This window comes from Labrus bergylta, chromosome 22, assembly GCF_963930695.1.
Source record: "Labrus bergylta chromosome 22, fLabBer1.1, whole genome shotgun sequence".
NCBI classification, from domain to species: domain Eukaryota; kingdom Metazoa; phylum Chordata; class Actinopteri; order Labriformes; family Labridae; genus Labrus; species Labrus bergylta.
Window position 1 is genome coordinate 18135416 of NC_089216.1, and position 16393 is coordinate 18151808.

A 16393-nucleotide genomic window follows, 5' to 3' on the forward strand; every position below is an offset into this window, starting at 1 on the left:
TTAATTCATTTTACCCCAAACAAATCATTTAGAGACAAGAATAATAATAATAGTAATAATAATAATAATAATAATAATAATAATAATAATAAAAATAAAAATACTGAGCTAATGATGAAAGAAAGAAAACAAGTAAAATAAAAAATAAAAATAAACAAAAACAAAAACATTCACACACAAAAAAAAGACGTAACACTTTGATAACCATAAAGCGTGCGCTTTCCTCTGAGTTTTATTTTGACAGTACTAACCGGATATGTGATGGTTTATTACACAGGAGCTTGACCGTGAGCCGGTCATCTGACTCTTTTCCTGTTGGGAGAGAAAAAAGTTTTGAAACCACACCCTCTTCACTGAGTGTAAGCACAGACGTAGAAGTGGTTCGAGGTCCTGACGAGTGAAGAGAAGAGACCGAGGAAGAGGAATATGATCACAAGTTCTCATGGACTTATTGCGCTGTTTGGATACCGACGGTAACAAAATAAAGTGCGTGTTTCTCTGTGGAAACTGTATGGATAGCTCTTCCTGTTACAAACTCGTCTGTTCACTGCGTTGTTTTTTTAAAGTTGTAAATCCCAGCTCGTAAGTATGGAGTCTCACGCGGTAAGGGATGCGGGATTTCCTGCGGGAGCGCCGCAAAGTTGCGTGCAGACGCAGTTATTGGAGGTTTGGGCTCAATAATGCGAGCTGCTCAGCCCTGAAAGTTGTCGTAAAACACTGGTTGGCTGGACTGAATGCTCCTTTTCCTGCTATTCTTCTCCACTTCTCAGCGCTTCCTGCTTGTGCTGGCCACTGCTCTTAATGGCTAAAAATACATAAAAACTCCAAATGGACAGCTGAACGTTGTGGGAACTTTTGCTATATGTTGTGAAAATTATACAGCTAAAGTTGTGGACGACTTTTCTTTTTTTGTTCTCTCACCCTGACTGACTCAACAGGTGGCAGTTTTTGAATGAGGGAGAGGAAAAGCTAATTTTCCCTTAATGAGAGGATTCAGGAGCCTCTTAAATACAAGCTGGTGGAATGATGCTTTGGGAAACCACATCACTTGAACAGAGGGAAATTCAGTGAAAGCTGAGCTTTTAAACTTTTTATGAAATTTAAGAAATCTCTTGACTGATCAAGCTTTTGCATTTCATGTCAAGACGAATGAAAGACACTTGCCTTTCGCTCATCTTTCAATCCTCTCCTCAAGCCCACTTGTTGGTCAAGCTTTTGAACACATTTCACTGGTCCCTGATGAACCAACAAGAAAGACAGGAAAGGGAGCGAGGCGCAATAAAGTACTCCTTTGTACTTTATTTTCAAACCCTTTGGGTCCAGAATCAGATCCAGTCAAAACATCTGCTCGAGGCTCCATGGAGCCGCTGAAGAACATATTCGGTCGAGGCCCGCTGTCCAACTGGAAAAATTTGGATCAGTCACAAAAAGGGAACTTCACCAACCCTGTGTGGACGGCCTTGTTCGACTATGAGGCGTCCTGTAAAGATGAGCTCACCTTGCGTAAAGGTGACCTTGTTGAAGTCCTGTCTCTGGACTCGGAGATATCAGGGGACGAAGGCTGGTGGGCGGGCAAGGTCAACAACAAGGTGGGAATATTCCCCTCAAACTATGGCTCCTTCAAGCCCAATGGATATGGGAAGCTTCCGGGTACTGCCGTGGTTGGCGAGCTCAGTCCGGTCGTGGTTGGCGAGTTTGAACCTGACGCGGTGGATTTCCGGGAGCTGAGTTTGGAGGAGGTCATCGGGGTCGGGGGATTTGGAAAGGTGTATCGTGGTACATGGAGAGGCGGGTTGGTGGCTGTGAAGGCCGCCCGCCAAGACCCCGATGAGGACATCAGTGTGACGGCGGAAAACGTGAGACAGGAGGCGCGTTTGTTCGCCATGCTCACCCATCCCAACATCATCGCCCTGATGGGCGTCTGCCTGCAGGAACCCAACCTGTGCCTCATCATGGAGTACGCCTCAGGGGGGGCGCTGAGCCGGGCGCTGGCTGGACGCCGCATCCCGCCGCACATCCTGGTAAACTGGGCCGTGCAGATAGCCAAAGGGATGCTGTACCTGCACTGCGAGGCCATCGTCCCCGTCATCCATCGAGATCTCAAGTCCAACAACAGTAAGTCCTTAAAACCTGCAAATCATTAACTAACCAAACCAAGTCCATCCTCAGGCGTCCGACATGTTTTCAGTCCCGACTCGGCAAAAACCACAGCTTTTACTTCATGACACAATGCCCCAAAATATGCCAGACACCCTCTTGCATCAGTTTTGGACTCTAAAACAAAGCGGCCATATTGGCAAAAAAATATATAGGCATCATCTGCTTGGTGATCTCATAAAACGAGAATGATCCCCTTAGATATGTGATACCTGTTTCAATACCACGGCAACAAAAAGAGAAGTCCTGTGTCATTTCTTGATTCTTAATCCCCAAGAAATTTTAAACAAACTCCTGCTCAACGTCTAAATTGGACCACAAAACATTTCCAATGTGTTTGTGCAATTTAGACAGATCTATGTTATAGATCTATGTTCGATCTGTAGAGATAGATAGGTAGATACACATTTATTACAATAATATCTCAAACGCAGTTCTCAAACACTTAAGGTTGATGATGCTTGTTGTAGTCCATATAGCGCCCTCTGCTGGCGACAGAAAGAGAATGAAACTCAAATGAAATGCCATTTGACTGGTGAGTAAATCTCGTAATATCGGCGCATATCGGCAATAAAAATATCGGCCGGCTGATAAATCGGTCGGGCTTGAAACGGGTTTATTTTTTTACTAGTAACACATCAAAGTTTAAAATGCTGGTATCATGACAACCCTCTGACAGACGTCTTTATTACACTTTTAGTGTGACAACATGCCCCATGGCAGAGTTAGAACACAGTGTACTCCTGTATGTGAACGCTTCTCTGAGGGTTTAGAAGGCCATGTCGTCAATAAAAAAAAGTCAGCTTTCAAACTCTATCCAGTTGAGATATTGTCTCCAACCTGTCATCGGTCCAGGGTTTAATGAAGTGGTTTCATGTTAAAGAGTTAAAAATGATGACTAGTTGTACTACATTTCCTCTCTTTGGATCGTGTCCCAGTCATGCGGCCTTCCCTTATGTTGTTGTTGACAGCATAAAATGCCACGATTTGCTTACAAAGGTCAGGAATTCAAGGGGAAGCTTTCTGTCTCGGCGTCGTCACAACTCACACTTTTGGACTTTGGTGCCTTTCGGGTGGTGGGGGGGGAAGTTTCGCTTCAGTGTTTGGGGTCCTCGCTGCAGACACGTAGGCATTGGACCTTGTCATTAAAGCCACACTGCAGAGCGATGTGTCCCCTGATAGCAAGCTTTTTCCGTCTGCCTTTTTTTTTTGCTCAGCTCTAACGGTGCTTTTTAGCCACTGTTATTATCATTCTTGTGATGCAGCGTATAATCCCTGTCAGCTCTGCGCATGTATCTGCTGCGGTCCAGAAGATTTTTGCAAAACCTCCCTCAGCTCGTCCTGTGTGTCACGGCAGATCCTGATAACTAAAGTGCACCAGAAATAGAAAGAGATATCGGTCACCCCTCGTCTAAAAAGGAACCACAAAAACAATCAGTTCAGGAGGTTCAGGTTCACTGTTTACATCATTCTATATTTTGTATATTCAAATATTTATTTTTTAAATTTTACATTATATTTCTAGATTACTGTGTTTATGTGTATTAGTAATTTGAGGGTTTATTGCATGGCCTTGCGGAACAGTCTTTACATTTCACTGCACGTCTGTATGAGCATGTGACAAATAAATTGAATCTTGAATCAGAGAGTATAACGTTTGAAGGACAACGGCCTTTGATTATTGGTTTGTTTAAGGGATGGAATAAAGACCTTTCTGCTAGAATAGTTTTCCATCTTTTCCCCTTTTTTCTTTCAATCTCGCTCCTTTATCATCTGCTCACCCCCCATGTCAGCGTCTATCCTGACCTCCCTCCACTGGAAAAAAGAAATGTCTCCCGCAGTAGATTGTGTGTTAATATAGTGTTTGTATACGAGGCAGTCCAAAGCCAACACAATCCCTCTCTCTGTGCAGTCAGAGATCATATCGCTCTCTTGCCTCCTCCTGCCTTTTTCTTTCTTTCTTTTTTTTTTAATTCTTCCTTGAATCTTTGTCCCTGGCCTGCCCCTACATGTCTCCGTGTGGCTGTAACCCTGTTGTGCCACTGAGCAATATCCTGTTGTGGCGTTGGACGAGGGAGGGGAGGGAGAGGTTAGGGGGGGTCAGTTTGAGAATGTCCTCTGCAGCGATGACAGGTTTCACACACACAGGTGCATGAGCATCTCGGCATCAGTGCACCAAACATTCTGTTGGAAAAGTCTGAAAAAGTCAGGCGGTTAGGTCTGGCAGAACAAAATGTACTAAAAGTTTCAAATGTAAACCTCGGATTATGGAGTCAGTTCCTCAGAATAATGATGCAAGTTCTTCTTTCTGAAGCTGCCATTTTGCATCGTTGACTCTGCAATCAGACAAAGAGGAGGCGGAGACACCGGCCTGAAGCTCCAATTAAACCTGAATGCAAGCCGGGTGATTAGAAGGAATATGTAAAAGATGCAGGTTATGAGAAGAGGAATTCTCCTGAGAAACAATAACTAAACTGTAACTATATTGATAAGCACAATAACCAAACTGACATCCCTGAAATCAGTACAATCTAAAATCAAAGCCAGCTGAAGTCGATAAAACATAAAAAGCTATACGATGAATATTTTAAAATCCAATGTAGCTTCATAATCTCGCAAATCACAAATCAAAATGTAGACCAAAAGTCTCCTTTAAACACTTATTTAAAATCTGTACGTTTGTTAGTTTAGGTTATATTATAATCCTTTTTTTTTTTTTGGAGTATCTGAAATAGTTGTTAACTAATGCAAAAGACGATCTGTTGATTTCCCATGACAAGATTGCAGCAAACACTGCTGCCTGTACAGCTACCCATCTAAACAGGAACTGCTGTGGCTTAGTGGTAGAGGCGGTCGTCTCTCAAACCGGAAGGTCGGGGGGGGGGGGGGGTCACATACACATGGCAGGCAAAGAAAGAAATTAACATGTTTACAGCCTGGTACAGAAAACAAATAGGCTGATGTCACTCAGGCTTAGTCCTTTAATATTTACAGTCTATGGGCAAGATACTTAACCTGTGTATTTAATGGGAAACATGCTGCAGTATTTTTTTTTCAAATCAAATCTCTTCACTCTCTCCACATTGGGTAACACAAACACTTCCAACAAGTGTCAGTGGTTTAAACCTCAGACTTTGAACCTCGACCTACATTAGCTGTGAGCGTCTTATCTTCAGACAAGGACACATGTCTTACGATGCACCTTGGCATGCTGAACGAGCTGCCTGATAAATATCGAGGGGAAAACCACACACGGCTAACCTCAGCGTGTAGATTACGTCCATAATTACCCCGTTAACACATTTTAATTTAAATGTTGAGGTGTAGCACAAAATGGCATGGTCATTATTCATGTGTAGCACTGCTGACTGATGAAGAGGCTCCATCAGTCTGTGGTAAAAGCAGTCGCTTCTTTAATTCCTAATATGTACTGTAATGTGTTACATTAAAATACAGAGCGCAGCAGTGTGGTTCTCTCTTTCATTTTCTCCAGAGCGGATTTCATTATGAGCCACAATGTCATAAACATCTCAGGTATACCGACCATGAGTGTGAAACAACAGTGTATGCTCCAAGTTTGTATGATTTGAACCTCCTGTAAAAAACAAAAAACAAATGTGGTTTTATTCGGGATCTAGGGGAAAAAAAACTACACTACCCACAATCCTAGAGGTTCCAAGAATTAAAAATGTTGATGTAAAGATGACAGCTGGGATCAGCTTCAAGCCCACCGCTGCTCTTTGTGTCTTTTCTGGGTTCAAATATGACTGAAGATGTTGAGTTTTTAAAAAGCTTTGGTACTTTTTCGATACGATATATCACTTGATAATACAGATTATATTGTTCTAAAAGACGTGGTATCAAAGCGTCAGAAACTTCACAACTTCCATCCAAATAAAGTTGTTTTTTTCAGTCATCAAAAGAGCTTTATTACTCTGTAGTAATGTATCATTAGTTATGTGAAACTCCATCACCCAGGCTAAATGTCCCAAAGTGAATGTTGTAAAAATGGATTAGTTTTGATTTAAATTTCTTGTTCAGTTCAGTAAAGGCCCTCTGAAGCTCTGTCAGTCCAGCTGTGGTTCATTCTCTGTCAGTTATCTGCACAAAGCCCTCACAGAGCCAAAAGCAGCTATAGGCATCACCGCACTATAAAACTGTGCAGGGCTTTAGTTAGAACTGGTGGGGGGAAAGTGCCAAGCTAAGCACTCGCTGGGCTGCAGCTCACAGGAACCTTTTTTTTTTTTTTTTTTTCTTTCAGGAAGAAGCCACAGTTAGATTTTAGATCAACATGTCCTCTTTTTTTTTTTTCTCCACCGAGTGGACAAACATCTGATACATCCCTCTACCAGCATGTTTTCATTCAGGGCCCCCACACTGCAGAGCACTCATAACATCCCCTGTCTGCCTGTCTGTGTGTGTGTGTGTGTGTGTGTGTGTGTGGTGAACTGCACTCACACACACCACCATCCCTCTGTGCAGTCGGGGGGAAATCATGGGGGCAATTTGTAATTTTTTTTATTTTTAAAGATTTATTTTTGGGCTTTTATTGTAGAGATAGGACAGTGGATAGAGTCAGAAATCAGAGAGAGAGTGAGAGTGGGGAATGACATGCAGGAAAGAAGACACAGGCTGGGTTCGAACCTGAGCCACCCGCTTGGAGGACTGCAGCCTCCATACATGGGGCGCACGTTCTAACCACCACACCACCAGCGCCCCCAATTTGTACTTTTTATTCGAGGAAGTGAAGTCAAAGTTGGATTTTAAATTTGATGAATTCCCAGCATGTACCTGTATAGTCTTAAAAGTCGTGCATTACCATTTCATTTTCATAGTTTGATAAGTGAGGCAATAAAGCAATTAAGAGGAGACAAGACGAGATAAAAATGATATCAAGAGAGAGACGTGCAGCAGTGGCAGGGACGTGTCCAGCCCCTTTGTTGACTGGGGGGCGGGGGTTGGCATGAAGTCTGTGTGAAAAAAAAACACTATGAGTGAATTTAAATCTCTAATATCTAAGTTAAAGTAAAAACAGAGAATGGCAATATGCAAATCTTAGTTTAATTCCATAACAAAGTCCAAAGTCACCATTGAAAGCTCTTAAAGATACTTGATGGAGAGTGCCAGAGTCAGAGTTGTGGTCAGGGTTAGAGAGATGAAATACATGTGTTCTGCGTCTTGCATGCAAAAAAAACATTTAGTGGCAATGCCTCAGCTCTGAATCACTACTGGAAGTTAGACAGTCTGCAGGCGTTTGCATGGTTTTTTAGTACAGACTCATTCCTTTTGTACGCGACTGTCTTATGAAATAGTTTAAATTTAAAGCAGTGTGATGCAACATAGCCCCGCCTCTAACGCCTCTTGCATTTTTGGGATGACACTATTTCTGTAAAAATGAGGGTATCAGGCTTTTTGGAGGAAGGTTGAATTATTTTCACATATCACACGGACCTCTGTGCTGCATGATGGACTTCCATCATCTGTTGGAGATGCAGGGGTTAATCAGTGAGACTTTAAACGGCTAAGATGGAAACACAATTCAAAATGATTACGAGGAAGTTGTGCATTATTACAAAACGCTTTAGTGTTTGACTCTCCAATGAGAGGGTGCTTCCAAACTTTCCTAAACTCCCCCCCCCCCGTCCCGTCCCGTCCTTATAATGAGCACATTTATGCATTAGCTAAGTGATTTTATTCTGCAGAACTTTCAAATGTCAGAGCAGCAGGAAAGTGCCCTCGTCATGAGCCAACCCATCCATAAACATGGCTGCACGTTTGCTGACTCCCACATCCGAGGGGTGCCCGAGGGGTCCCGGGCAGGGGAGGAGGGGAGGAGGGGGGGGGGGGGGGTCACCTGGGGTAGAGCTCAGCTGGCTTAGACTCTGTGTGTTTGGGTGATAAGGCAGAGGGGGAGTTTGTTCCTCCTGCAGTCTTTGTTTGAGATCAAAGAGAGGCAGGCAGAGAGGAGCGGACCTCAACTCACCTTGGACTGAAGAGAAGCGTCTTCTGATATAAACTCTTTTTTAGTTCATGCTTTCAGAAGACATTTTTTAATCTCAAAAGAAGGTTTCAAATGTTTTTTTTTTTTAGGAGTTGCTTAAACACCAAGAAATGTTCTTTTTGGTTCCAAGTAAGATGTAAGAAAAACATTGTCATTAATCATGTGTGTGGGAGTAAGAAAGTGGTTGGTTCACTTGGGTGTTTCATGATATTATCCAAAGTTTCGACAGATGTTTGTCCAACATGAACCTGGTCCTGCTCAAGGTTTCTGCCTCTTAAAGGATGTTTTTTCTTGCAGCTGTATGTTTGCTAAATGTTGCTTAGTGTTGTTTTCATTGTGGATTCATGTTGTGCAGATAATATAACAAAGAGTAACATCTCATACCTGCTCTTTTTTAAAAAAAATCTATTTTTGGGCTTTTTATGCCTTGAACGTAGAGATATGACCGTGGAGGGAGTCAAATCAGGGAGAGAGAGAGAGAGAGAGAGAGAGAGAGAGAGGGGGGAACGACAAGCGGGAAAGGAGCCACAGGTCGGATTCAAACCCGGGCAGCCCGCTTGGAGGACTACAGCCACCGTATGGGCAAGCACACTATACTATTTAAACATATTGTTTTACTGAGAAATGAAATTGTTAATTCATGTGCACGAGGAGCAAAAAAAAAAAAGCTGAAGTTGAAAAGTGGACTGGAAGTAAAAATCTGTTGGCACAGTGACCTTATTTCAAAGTTATAATTTATGCATGGGACTTGTTGTTCTTCACACCTCGTGTTTTAAAAGTTTAGCAATTTGAGTGATTACCATGATGTACTCCTTGGAGAACATCTGGATCAATATTTCATCTAATCATTTCCATATCAGACTTCAGGCTGAGATCGATATGTAACACATTACCTGCTTCTCGACAAGCGTCAAAATGAGATGAGCCCACCCACGCTTAGTTATGAAACCAGCAGTGTGTGTGTGTGTGTGTGTGTGTGTGTGTGTGTGTGTGTGTGTGTGTGTGTGTGTGTGTGTGTGTGTGTGTGTGTGTGTGTGTGTGTGTGTGTGTGTGTGTGCGCGTGCGCGTGCGCAGAACAACAGCAGGGAATAGCAGATAAAAAAAAAAATAAAAAAAAACATTGAAGGGTCAGATGGACAGGAAGTAGAGATGTTTCCAGAACTCAGCCGGACTGAAATCTGTTGTTTTTCTTCCCTCTCCACTTTGAAACACTCTCACAGATCACAAGGCAGCTCCCATGCAGATGAGCAACAAAAAAAAACAACACTTTATCTGTTTTAGTGGGAGTGAAGTTAGTGATGAGGATCGGGATTCATTTGTTTTGGACGGTTCAACGAGATGAATAATGGTCTGTGAAGTAAACGGCTGACTTTGTTGAAGTTGGAGAGGAGTCGTTGACATTTTGAGTTCAGACTTTTTGGGGTTTCATGAAGGTTTAATACATAACACAATGCATTAAGATTTTTACAAACAACTAAATCTATTATTGATGATAAGTTGTGCTATTTAATTTCCTAAAACAGGAGAGTGAGCAGTTAAGAGTTGGGTTGTCACCTGCTAAAGCGGGTCTACCTGCTGAAAGTGTGTAAACTGATGTCTCGCTTGTTTTAAGTCAGCGATAATTAAAGGAAGCAGGCTGTGGCTGTGAATCCTGCTCAACAGAGAGGCTGTAAATAAATACTTAAACTCTTAATCACTGCTAATTGTAGCGCCGCTAAAGCTCAACTAATTAATGAGAAACACCATCTATTTCCGATAAATCCTTCACAATAAAACCCCCCGTTGTTCTGTTCCTGGAATGCTTTTATTTTGACGGGGTCATTTCAGGAATTGTGTTGGTTCAGCAGCAGCTTAGCCCAACTCAGCAGAAGTGAAAATGAAACTTAAAACCACAAGATTAAATGACAAGCTTCAACTTCATGAACACCGGGCACTTAGTGATTTTATTAAAAGATGCTTCTCTGGTTCTGTGCTCAGAAATGAGTCGAGTATCTTAGCCGTGTTAGAGGGGGGAAAAGGAGGGTCATTGAGTTTTAATATGCATTGAAATGCACTCATTTGAGTTAAACACATAGTTTGAACAGTTACTGCAAAAAGCCCAAAAAGAAGGATCCTTACTTTATGAAAAATGGAGAAAACTTGACATCAGTATACTTTTTTGCTTCAGAGCACCATCTCTCCCTCCCCTCTCTTCCTCGCTACCTTGACTTGGAGCCTCTGGGGTCGACCCCGTAATGATCTCTCCCCCCCCCCCCCCCCCCCCCCCCCCTCGTCCGAGCTTCTAAAGAGATGCTTCTAATGGTTAGAAGGTTAAATATCAACGCATGTGAACTGGAGCTTTAGTTAATAAGTCAGCGTTTTCAGGAGCTCTTTGGATTTCACCAGGTTCCACATACTTTGCACAGGGAATCATTTATAACCCACTCCTGACAAGCTGTGGATAACTTGTTTGTGTGAATGTGTTGGAGGCCATGCTTTGGACTTTCATGCTAATGTTAATTAGCTTTTAGCTTTTAATCCACTATCTGTTTTAAGTAATAGAAGTATGTGTTGTAAGCCAGGTTGGATCTCCTTCTTACAAAATGTAAAATATGGGTTTTCTGTCTGCGACTTTCAGGGTCGTCGCGGTCAGTGAGAGGAATCCCTTCTCTCTGATTGGCTGTCCGGAGGTTTCATCTCCAGCTTTAGTCATTTGAAAATGGTTCCACATTAAAGGTGCAGCCACATTAAAAGCAGTCTTTCCCCATTCCCTAACCCTTGGTATTTTTAGAGTGACCCAGTTTTGAGATCTGGCGGTGTGGATAGAGACGTCAGGTGTGGAGGGAGTTTCATGAATTACAATAATGTAAGCAGGGCGACACTTCCTTCTGTTTCAGACGCCTGTATTGGAATCTTTGCATGAAAAAAATACATTTAAAATCAGTGTATTGTCTTTAAGTTATCCATACAGTTTCATAAAACATAGTAGATACATACAGATAATTTGACATTTATTTTGCACACACACACACACACACACACACACACACACACACAGTAGCATACATTACCTGAATAAAATGCCACAGTTAAAGCAGTGGAGGTCAAACCGATCTAACCTGATCATTATCATCCTTTAAAAGTAGAGCACAGAGAGAGTTTATTCTGCTCATTGAAACGTTTATTTTAAACTGTAGCAGAGTAAAACAACACCCACACAAAACCTAAACATGAAGTTTTACAAATAACAGAAACGTGGTGTGAAGGATGTGACTTGAACTCGAATCGACTTTATCTCAGCTTGCATCAAATAAGGAAGAAAAGCGTCCTTAGGCTGATTGTAGGATCTATTCCGGGCTATCAGTGAGTGGAGGCCTGGTTTGCAAACTCACTGACGTTGCCTAATTCCTCTCTCAGTAAACAACTTCTGAGCTGAGACGAAACTACAGCGGAGTGAGTGCTGGTTTCATCCTCTGCACTATGATTATGTCCAATCACTCTCTCTCTCTCTCTCTCTCTCTCTCTCTCTCTCACTGGTTGCCTGGTCAGAGGTTGCCAGACTGTCTGTCAGCCTATGGCCTCGTCCCTCAGGGGGACAAAGCTCCCGTTCTTCCTGGGGAAAGCCCCCACCCTGCCGGAATTCTCCCTTCGCCTACGGGTGCAGAGCAGGGAGGGGAGGAGAGGCAGGAAGGTAGAGAGAGCAGAGAGGTTAATCCAGTGTGGGTATTTAAAAGCCATTACTGATATGCTCGTTTATTCCCAGACAGAGAAGACACATTTTGTGTTCACTCTTAAGTGTTCTTGTTGAGCTGGACACATACGGGGAGACATTACAGACACTGATAAAGCAGTGGATATAGTTACATTTTATGAACAAAATTATGAATTTTTGAGAACCAATTTTTCACCAACAACGTGAAACTATTTTGTAATGATATGTTGAACAAATTTGCAGCATTTGGAACAAAATTTGCCAGGGATATCGGGAACCAATTTTGCACAGACTTTGTAAACCGATTTTGCAAAGACATTATACATTTTGTCATGATATGTTGAACAAATTTGTACATTTACTGTATATAAACATTGTACTGAAAGCAAGGCCATGTGTAGAGTCGAAACACGTAGACACATCCCTGTTTAATAAAGGATTTTTATAGGACATCATAATGCCTCAGACTTTCTGTTGAGACTGCCTCTCCACACTTCAAACTTTGTCATCAGGACAGTTAAAACTTTTTTATTAGCTATTTGACTTTTGTCCCCTGATCTTAAAGAGCACCTGTTTCCTCAAATTTTTGACCCAGTGCAGCACTCACTTCTACCTTTATTCCTAAGGACATTTGTGTTTGGTAGATTATGTCTTTGTTGTAAGAATGCTTCTTGGCAATAAATCTTATACCGTTTGAATGGTGTCACATTTGTAAGGAACATGCATTGTTCCAGCTTATTCTGCTGTTGACTCTTGTTTTGAGCTTCTAAATCGGGTTATTAACCACATTATATGTTCGGTGCAAACATTTTTATATCAACACACATCAAGAAAAGCCACACACTGACGCTCGTGTATCCGTGAGGTCCACATCTATCTGCACATATTGGCTAAACCACCTCTCGGTCGGACTGTGCATTTTTTTCCTCTGAGTTATTTGGTCTCAGTCTTTTCTTCTATGAAACTTTTAGTTTTTTTGTTTTTTTTTGGGACAATCTGTCAATATCAACCTGATAAACTCAGTCCAACTCCACCAGAGACCGAAGAGGCTGAGAAATGGTAGGACTCCTGAGAACTGCGGTGAGAGATGGAGACGGAGCTCGGGCATCAGATTCTAGAGAAAACATAATTAAGTGAGGTGCAGAGTGAAGAGGCAGAGGGCGGCTTTGTGCAGCTGACTTTAGCATCTGGCATGTTATCATGGCAGGGCTGGACGGTAAGAGGAAAGACTGTACGCCAGCTGAAAGGTTACAGTCTCTATCCATGTGTGCCCCCCCCCCCCCCATTTGTCCTTGAGCAGGACGTTGACCCTTCACAAACTTCCGCTGTGAATGTAGTTTTTTAAGTCCCCTCGACTTACTGCAAAACGTTTGTTTCGTTATTTGCACGGCACAGACGCTGCTAACAATAGTAGCATCATTTCCAAATCACAGTTAATTCAACAGTGTCTTTTATTTTCTTTAGTTCACATAGATGAAAACTCAGACTATTAATTTCTAGCAAATCAAGACTCAACAAGCTGAAATGACAAAAGAAGCTAGCTTGCTAACTAAGCTAACATTAGCTTCAAGAGTTGGTTAAAAAATCTGCATAAATGCGACTTTTTCATGATTTTGGTTGCTTGTTGTAATTTAGAAGGAGTGTTTTAATGCGCTCCTAATGACGACTTACATAATATTGAGGGGGGAAAAAAAGAAAGTTACTACTTTTTCAGCTAATTAGCATGACACCTTCATGATTTAGCTTATCCATTTGTAGCTGGTAAACATTATTTATCGCAGTATTTACATGTTGGCTCTCGTAAAACATGAGCCGTTTCCACTCATCTGATTTTGTGTTTTGCAATACTGTCCTTTTGTCTGTTATGATTTCCTTGAAAAACCGGGTTATTACATTGGCAATGATGTCAGAGCCAGTTCCCTGGGAGCATTTTCATTCATCTGAAATCTCACCATTGATTTTAATGAGAGGTTGAACTGGTTTTTGCATACAAGGCTGCATTTCACTAAGCTGGTATGAAATCCAAATACACCTCGAGCTATAGTCCATGTTTTCCCAGGATGTACTTAGTTCTAGTCAGCTAAGATTGTGCTCAATCATTCCTGGAAAGTCTCAATCGATTAAACCCTGATGTTTTGGATTCTAGGTAAGCTAACTGTTGAGTCATTACCCGCACCGCCGCTGCTCCTGCTGCTGCAGCAGCTGCTGTGTAGGAGTCACGTCTGAAACTGACACTCTCTTGTCTCTGAACAACAAACAATAGCAAACAGAGTCCTGTTGCTGTGGAGATCGGTCACGGTGTTTTTGTGGCGACATTGTTGGTTTCGCTATCAGGAGGACTTTCTGTCTGGGCAAGACTGATCTAGTCTTGATACTTATCCTCTGAAGAAGAGGTGGGTTTCCTGCTCTCTTCACCCCTTTTTTTTTGAAGCACCTCCTCAAAATGATAGCAGGTGGGAGATAACAGAGGATGCACTGTGCACCCTGATCGTAAAATCCCATAAAATGTTATATAAATCAAATTTTATAAGGTCCAACCTTGTTTTTCTTGCCTTAAATCCTGACTCCCGTTTGTGCATGAAGGGTCATTAAGGTCGTCCGTGTTCATTCCCCATGACTCCCTCCAACTTACCCCCTCCAGACTTCTTACAATCTTCTAAACTTTTAGGTACACCTTTTGAAGTTTTGCAGCATTAGCCTCAGTGTTATGTGGGTCAGCGTGAAGTTCTGTGTTGTAACCGGCCGTCCAGTAAGAGCAGCTGACTAACAGTGCAGTCGTGGTCAGTGTGATGGAAGCCGTACGGAAGGAGGAGACGCTGCTGCTGAACTGTGGATGCACCCTGCGTGGTCGTATGTGTGCTGAGACTGCTAAAAGTGCTTTCTGTAGCCTGTGTGCATGTGCATGTTTGTTTCTGTGCTGGTGTAGGTGAGTGTGTGTAAAGGTGGCAGAGGCGTTGACAGCCTCTACCATTTGTGTGACATCATGTTTCCCCCTTTTTCCAGCATACCTCTGAGGATGCTTAAAAAAGAGAATTAGAAAAACCTGGTGCACAGACAACTTGAAGGTAGAGCCTGACTGATTTATCAGCCAGCCGATAGTAGTGGCAGATATCGGCTCATCCAGTGACTATCGGTATCGGCTAATTTTATCTCTGAAATGCACCGATATCTAGATTTATTCACCAGTCAAATAGCATTTTATTTGAGTATCATTGTACTACAATAGCAGTTCTCTTTCACCAGCAGAGGGCGCTATATGAAGAACAATCAGCATCATCACTCCAGAGTGTGAAGCGGTTATTTTCCAGTTGAGTGACCATCTTCTCTTTGTTAAATATCTGTTGTATATCTATCTCTACAGATCGATAGATAGATCTAAGAAAAATATCGGCCGACATATCGGAATCGGATGTATCGCTCCCTAATATTGATAACGGTATTGGCCCTCAAAATCTCATATCGGTCGGGCCCTATCAAAGGCTGCAGAGTATTTAAGATATATCGATATATTTTCAAAGGAGATACAGGGTCAGACTGTATCGTCTGTTCCTCCTCTCACTCTCTGACCCACTTCACCCGGCTCCGCCCCTCTTCCTCTCTGAGATGAACTAAAAAAAAAAAAAAAAGCCATGCATAACTAAATAAACAGCTGTTTGTATTTAGTTTTGCAGGAAACAAATTTGTTTATTTTATTTAATAAAAGGAGCTTTTTTTTTTTTAAACATACTTTTTATTTGGCATTTTTTTTTGCCTTTAAAGGATGAGACCGCTGAAGAGAGACAGGAAGTGTTTGGAGGAGATAGAGAGGGGACGACATGCAGCAAAGGGCCGAGGTCGGACTTGAACCCACGGCTCTGCGACGAGGACTATCACGACTAGCCCTAGTTTAAACATTAAACCCTGTCATTTCTTTTACATTTATTTCAATAACACAACAAATGATCATATTTTTGCATCCAGACGTTTGAAGAACTTGTGTATAATATAATATATATACAATTGTGTAATCACAAGCGCCAAATCAGTTTTTACTTCAGACACACAAAGTGACTATTTATATCTAGATTATATTTAAATTTAAAGTGACTGATAGAATCCAGCAGGATTGTGCAGAAACACTTTGATGATCTACCTTATCATATAAGTGACTAGATAGGACAGCTGTCAGAGCACACCCTGTGCGTGCGTGCGTGCGTGTGTGCGTGTGTGCGTGTGTGCGTGCGTGTGTGTGCTCCATCATCCATAATTCTGCTGTCCGAGCCCAAGCAGCCACTTTTAGCTGTGCCTGTTTCACTCCATCATATGATAACCATCAGCATTCAGCACCCCTCTCTCTCTCCATCTGTCTCTTCCTCTCTCTCTGTCTCTCTCTCTGTCTCTCTCTCTTCCTCTCTCTCTCTCTCTCTCACCTCTGCTCGCTCCACCACAACACCTACACCCCTCTCGTCTGTCTGTCAGTCTGCTGCCACGCTCTTTACCCCAGTTTCCGAGAGATAGCTCTCTGCGTACTGAGCACAACCAAACAGCAAGCAGGCATGACCAAA

At 42.3% G+C, this 16393-nt stretch overlaps 1 protein-coding gene across 1 annotated transcript in view; it reads left to right on the plus strand.

The window, feature by feature from the left end:
• The window catches only part of LOC109993468 (mitogen-activated protein kinase kinase kinase 11), a 55569-nt gene continuing 39176 nt past the window's right edge, over positions 1-16393 (plus strand). The window contains exon 1 of the mRNA XM_020646435.3: positions 1-2115. Within this exon, the coding sequence (XP_020502091.2) occupies positions 1359-2115 (757 nt within the window). The 5' untranslated portion in view covers positions 1-1358. The remainder of the gene's footprint in view (positions 2116-16393) is intronic.